The following is a 6,444-nucleotide window of genomic DNA, read 5'->3' on the forward strand; positions in this document are numbered from 1 at the left end:
TAGGCTGCCCCACCCCAAAGACCTGTCCAGGCTCCTCTCCCCCCCCCACCCCCGGGACCTCCCACCCCGCTCTGGGGCTGGCGCACCTGGGGGTGCAGGAGAAGGCACCCCATCCCCTCCTATGCTCTGGGGGCCTCCTGGGCCGGCCCGGTGCCTGCCGGCTGCTTTGGGGGCAGGAAGAGGAAGGCCTGGGGGTGGCACCGGCAGCCGAGGGGGCAAGGACACAAAGGCCCGAAAGGAGCAGGGCGGACGGGGCCGCTAAGGTCCCATCCAGGCGCCCTGCCCGAAGCCCTAACCTGCCTCGGGGAAAGCTGGGGAGCCCAGCGGTCAGTGCCGTGCTGCCGTAAGGGTTGTTAATACCTGCTCAGGCAGAGGATGTGCCCCCGCTAGAGCCTGTACCAGTCTGAGCATGGCGGGAAATCCCTTCCTGACCCCAAACCTGGCATCGGTTTGACCGAGTGGACGGGCAAGACCTGCGAACCAGGACCGTCTGGGGTTGAGTCCCAGCAGGAGCATCCCCAGCCTTGGCTACAGCCAAAACCCAGCGCCTCTAAGGGAAGTTTAAAAGCCCCACGACATGTAGCAGAAAGGGGGAGAGGGGACAAAGGGCAAAGCCCAGAAGCCTGGGAAGTCCCCATAAACACAGGTATCCCTGCACCTAGATCACCCCCCACCAGTGCCTGTCCAAGCTCTTCTTGAAACCCCCGTGACGGAAAGTCCGCAACTTCCCTGCTGTCTTCTTTATGGCAGCCCTTCAAGCATTCAAAGACCACTACCACGTCCCCTCTTACCACCACTGTAACCCCAGAGCAACAAAGGAGCTTGTTCAAGGTCACAGGGAGTCAGTGGCGGAGTTGAATTAAAACAGCCCATCAATTCATTCTTCAATACCCCATACTAAGAAATGAGTTTCCATGCACGCAGGAGCGCAGTAGCCAAGCCTGAGCTCACAGGACTAAATATTTTCCCCCGACGTTTCAAGGAATGGCAGGGTTTGTCGTTACCAGGATTTGAAACCCAGTGGCAAAACCAACCTGTTTTGGGGCCATATGCCAGGAGCTGTGTTGAACAAAATCCAGCAATGGCATTTGAATGCGTCGTTCACTGTAACAGCTGTACTCCACAAGGAGATTATTTTTTAACTATGGGAACATGCGATTAGCTCCAGTAATCAAATTGAAATCTCACATCAAATTTGAGATCCAAATCACAGCTGCTGATCCACAAGGGAAACGTACACCTGAGCATAAGAGCCCATCCATCAGGTTACGGTGCTTGAGGCATGAGTTCCTGTAACGTTACTGACTTCCAAGTGGGAAGGGCTGGGTGCCATGAGTGGATCCAGGAATTTGGAAAGGGGGGTGCAGGACATGCCACCACCACCCAGGCGCTTCTTGGAGACCCTGAAGCTGGTAGCCCCTCCACACAGCTTGGCTCCAGTGCAGGTATCCCCTGCCCTCCTCTCCCACCCTCCACCAGGGGTTGCCTTACGGAGGACCTGCTCACTGCCCCCACAATCCAGCTAAGCCAGGAGCAGGGGAGCCCCAGGACTGCTCCAGCCAGGAGCACAGGGAATCAGCAGGTTACAGTGGCTGGCTTGGCTGGGGGCAGTCCTGCCTTCTAGTAGTGCCTGTCTCCAGAATGTGCGGGATGCCAAGGTGACAGGGAGCAGAAGCGGCTGGAAACCTGCTGCCACCGCAGTCTTTAGCTGATTCTGGGGCAGGGGAAGCCACTGGACCACTCGTGTCCTGATGCACCCAGGGCCTGTGGGGAACAGCACTGGGTGCTAGGTCCCTGCTTTCCTGAGGGATCCAGCTGAGAAAGCTGCGCCAAGAGATGGTGGCCTCAGTGGGAGATCTCCCTACTTCCAGGCACTCCTGCTCCCTGCCCACCCCTTGGCTTTCCCTGCAGCTGTAGCCCTTAGGCCAGCAAGGGAGAGGGGGTGGAGGGAGAAGAAGCAGGGACCTGGCACCCTGTTCAGCTGCTGTCCACAGCCCCTGGCGGAAGGGGGACAGCCACCCTCGGGTCAGCTGGTGACAGCAGCAGGTAGGGTCTCCCTTCCTCACCTGCTCCCCTTACCCAGCACAGCACCTAGGCACCTGGGGAAACGGGTCTATCAGTAGGTGCCCTTCACTGTGGAAAGATGGGGGAGTATGACTGCTCCACTACACCCCTCCCACCCCTGGATTTGCTTTTGCTGGGTACCTTTTCACCACTAGATTGAACAAGAGCATTCTTTGGCACACATGCAGGGCTTGAACTCAGGCCTCTGGAATTGCAGTGAGAAGCATTAGCTGCTCTGTCCCTAGGCTCCCGCGTACTCTTTCCATTCACAAAAGCAAGCAGGCTTCTTGCAGCCAAGAGCACTGAGTTGTACACGCTCATCACAGTTACTCTCTCAAGCAGAGCAAACCACCTTGAAAACAGACACGGTTCTTAGGACAGTTGTTATCCAAAGTCGCTCCCTTTGTTTCAATCAATACTGCCTGACTGAATACTCCAGGGCCTGAGCCCCAACCCCAGATCATTTTCTCGCAGAAATAACCATTACCCATTGAACAGAAATGTATTGCGGGTAGAAAAGGGTCTTGCACTTTGGGGTTACATACTGGGAAATACAGTCTAAACACTGTGTGTAATAAACAGCACAACACCCGTCCTCGAGAACTCTATGGACTGCCCACTGTTTAGATTTTTATCCTGACGTTCTTGAAGCCAGGAGGCATTTTGGATGTGCGGCGTGGTCACAGGAGGGTGACGCTGCTCTTGTTTGTGTGAAAATGCTACTTTGACACATGGGCTGGGTTCTTAGCTCCTCCGTTTTCCTTAACTCGAAAGGTCAGCAGTTGGAGAGCTGGTATCTCCTCACTATCCCATCTCGACAGCATGTGTAGATCTCTCTCTCACATGCAGCAACCTGGAGGAGTCAAACAGAAACACAGTTTACACCCTCAGGCTCTTAGATGAACGTTGTCCTCATCTACCATTTCCACAAACACCTCTGTCCTCTCTCCGGCAAAAACCCACATACAGAAAGGAGAAAAAGTCCCCATTAACTTTTCTTAAAATCCTTCCTTACAGACTTTTACTGAGACGCTTTGAGTGACAGGCACCTGGCAGTGGCAAACTCCGAGGCCTGACTATGTGGAAAACAGGACAGGGACTTTGGTTTGAATAATCGCTCAGCACAATGAAGCCCTGGTCCTTTGATTTCCAAAAAGGATTTCATAGATGAGATCCTTTGGATTTTCTTGGGGAACCTCTTTAAATTGGTGGCTCTGCTCATCTACCATTACAAATCCTGCTAGGACAAATTGTGGCCTGGACAGTTCACGTCTGCCAGCAACTCACATAACTCCAGAAAAGGCTTATTATAGCCATTGAGCTCACATGAAGCCTGAAAAGAAACACGTATTCAAGTGTCCTTGTTTTCTGAGCTGGGGAGGGAGGAATCGGTGATCCTGCCTACCCAGCTCTCCTAAACCAGCTGCAGAGCCAACCTAACTTAGTTAAGAGTGTTTTAGGTCCCCAGGAATTCCCACTGGAAGAGGTCAGAAGCAAGAGAGGAGGTAAATGTTAGGAAGAAATGGTTGGGTCCTGTTTTAGGTCAGAAACAAGGATGGTTCCTGCCCCACTTTGCATGTGTTTCGGTTTAAAGGGGTCTCAGAGATGGCTGGTCAAGAGCATTCTGTTCACAACATGCTCTTCCTCTGACAGGCGATGGATTATGCTTGCTCCAATATTTCCTACAGTAAAGAATCTGTCAGCTCACTTCTGCCCTCAGGAGGACTGCATTAGGATAACAGGGCTAAATCTTACTGCAGTGGAATGGGGTTAAAAGATTACTAATAGCATAACTGTTGCAACCCAGCATACTCCCCAACAGCTGAGGGATTTCAAGGAAATAAAGAATGGGAACAGGAGAGGTGGGGTGGGAAAGGAGTGGGGGACCCTTATTTAGGTCTTTCAAGATCCCAAATGTAGCATGGGCAGCTCTGTACAATTAGGAAAATGTACAGCAAGTAGCCCCCCAAGTAAAACAGCCCTTTCAAGTTAGAGAACCTTGATCAGAAATGGAAGCTCTCAAGTTCAAATCAGAGCACTGACGGACTCTCTCCAACGAGGCTCAAGTCCCTCACCCTCTCTGACTCAGTTTCCCTACATGCACAACGCACACTGCCAAGACTTATTCCTCTTCAGCGCTAAGATTTTGGAATGGGAAAATAAAACTTTGAAAATTCATGCTGAAAAGGTGTTGACTAGAGAGATAAAATAAGTCAATCAGTCAATCACCAGCTAATGGCAGCCAATCCTGGCTGGTACTTTCCACTCCTGAGGCCAACTGAAAGCAGATTTCTCTTTACCTTGTACACAGGGTCGCAGTCAGCTTCCGTGAGATCAATGGTGTAATCCAGATCCTGCTGAAGAATGAAACATGTTCCATCACCTAGAAAAAAAACGCAGGCAGAGAAGGGACACAATTAATTAGAGGCCGTCGGTTCTAACAACTGCAGAGGCAGGTTGCCGTCTACAACAATTGTTTCATATCAGAGCCCAGTAGATGCTGGTACTCAACAGTGAAGAACACCTGGATGTTACATGTACAGCAGAACCCTGGGAATAGGTGAACCAGACCAAGAGGGGTCAGGTTGACCCTCAGAAAACCCTTTGCATTGTGGGATGCCTGCTGCATTGGCTGGTCAGGGACAGTGTGTAGGAATGAAGACAAAAGAAAAGTAGCAAGGAAGTCGCTGATGGGTCTGACACTGCTCCCATTATGTCACTTGTCCGTTTGTCCTCCATGTGCTCTCTAAAGGTTACCTGGACAGCCAGCCACCATCTCACTCCCCAAGCCAGTAATATGCATAGAATTGCCTTTAATACTTTGGTTTAGATTCAGCCGACTGTGAGCAAAAGCCAATTCGTCCGCTCTCTTCAGAGAGCTACGCACACAAGAAGGGTGAGGATTATGATAAAGGGAACAAGACTGCAAAATGAATACTATTGGCACAACAAAATCTCTTGGACTACCTTGGCTGGCAATGAATCCATCTCTGTAAGGCAGCAGGGAAAGCACCGGTGCTCCTGATCTGTGAATGACCTGAACTGGAGCCCTAGAAAAAAGAAGCAAACAAAGTCAAAGTACTATATGCAGAAACCACTCCCATGTGCAATTACAAATCAAGAAAAAATGGAATAGAAGAGAGTAAGGCAGTGGCTACAGCTGTATTATGAGACCATGAAGGACAAGGGTACTGTACAGGAGTAGCTTGCTAATGGTTAACCATCATGGACAAGGGTGAACACTGGAAAGGCAGAGGCCTGCAGTCAGCAGAGCTCCAGCTTCTCTCCTTCAGTAGATGGATTAAAATAATGATCCCTCTTCATAAGCACTTCAGGAAGGTATGACAGAACTGACTGCTTTCATGCAAGGTTATAAGGAGAGAGTGGCCCTTAACAAAATGAGCAGGTGTTTAAAGCTTATCCAGTATGAGAAAAGGGAATTTTTAGGCTTGGAATTTTGGACCTCTGGGGTCTTTATCCCAAAGTCCCAACAGCACAACTCCCCAGCTGGAGCATGCATTGGGCACTCACACACATGAAGTTCACCACTGCTCTAGAAACAGGAGTTATGAAGAGAAGGAAGCACTCATCACTTAAGTTGTTCAAAGAGATGCTAAATTAGAATAAGGACTCTGTTGCTTGTAGACATGTAGCACTGGAGGCGCATACTGTGTGTTGTCTACAAAATGTGACTTCTTGACAAAGGCAGCAGAGGGCGAGGCTTCCATCTGGTACACGGTAGGCTGAGCCGTACTGGCTGCAGGATAGATGGTAAGATGATGTGCAATAGGAAGGAATGCTTCTGCTTTCAGGGGTTCTGTTCACCTGCTATGTTATTATGGCTCTGAGTATATGTTAGGGATTTCCAGAGCCCTGGATAAGCACCCACTGCCTAAGACCGGCATCTAAATAGGTCAATCAGACCACTTAGTCATTCAGTAGTCTTGGTTCTCAGTGCAGGTCCTAGTGGAAGAGCAGTCACTACCAAAAGCAGTCTTCTCCTGGGCAGTCTCTCCAGAGAGGTCAGGAGCTGAATAGCAGAAGTCTTTTCAGTTGACGCCTCCCAAGAATGGCACCAAGAGAATGACTGCCCCATAACTGACCATGTTACAAGTGTTCTGTGGCCAACTAGGAGACTGTGACCCCACAGAGCCTTCACAACTGTTCAGCTACTTTCCCCAGTTTCCAAATCACGCAAGGCTTCCAATTCCCTTCCCCACCACACACACAGTGCACTCACGTTGTGTTTCTCATATCCAGTTGATATATGTTTCCATCCTGAGTCCCTGCCAGCAGATAAACGCTTGAGAGGAACGTGCAGCAGTTGAAGGCATCAGAGCCAACGAAGAGAAACACCTGGCCACAACGGGGGGGGGGGGG

The 6,444-nt window shown here is 50.6% G+C and overlaps 1 protein-coding gene across 1 annotated transcript in view; it reads right to left on the reverse strand.

The window, feature by feature from the left end:
* Positions 1-2,444: 2,444 nt before the first annotated feature.
* PAAF1 (proteasomal ATPase associated factor 1) overlaps positions 2,445-6,444 on the reverse strand; it is a 29,549-nt gene continuing 25,549 nt past the window's right edge. The window contains exons 9-12 of the mRNA XM_019526599.1: positions 6,305-6,420; positions 5,032-5,114; positions 4,365-4,447; positions 2,445-2,917 (exon numbers count right to left, since the gene is read on the reverse strand). Coding sequence (XP_019382144.1) covers positions 2,840-2,917; positions 4,365-4,447; positions 5,032-5,114; positions 6,305-6,420 — 360 coding nt within the window. The 3' untranslated portion in view covers positions 2,445-2,839. The remainder of the gene's footprint in view (positions 2,918-4,364; positions 4,448-5,031; positions 5,115-6,304; positions 6,421-6,444) is intronic.

Source organism: Gavialis gangeticus, unplaced genomic scaffold (genome assembly GCF_001723915.1).
Source record: "Gavialis gangeticus isolate Ggan-Ray unplaced genomic scaffold, GavGan_comp1, whole genome shotgun sequence".
NCBI lineage: Eukaryota > Metazoa > Chordata > Crocodylia > Gavialidae > Gavialis > Gavialis gangeticus.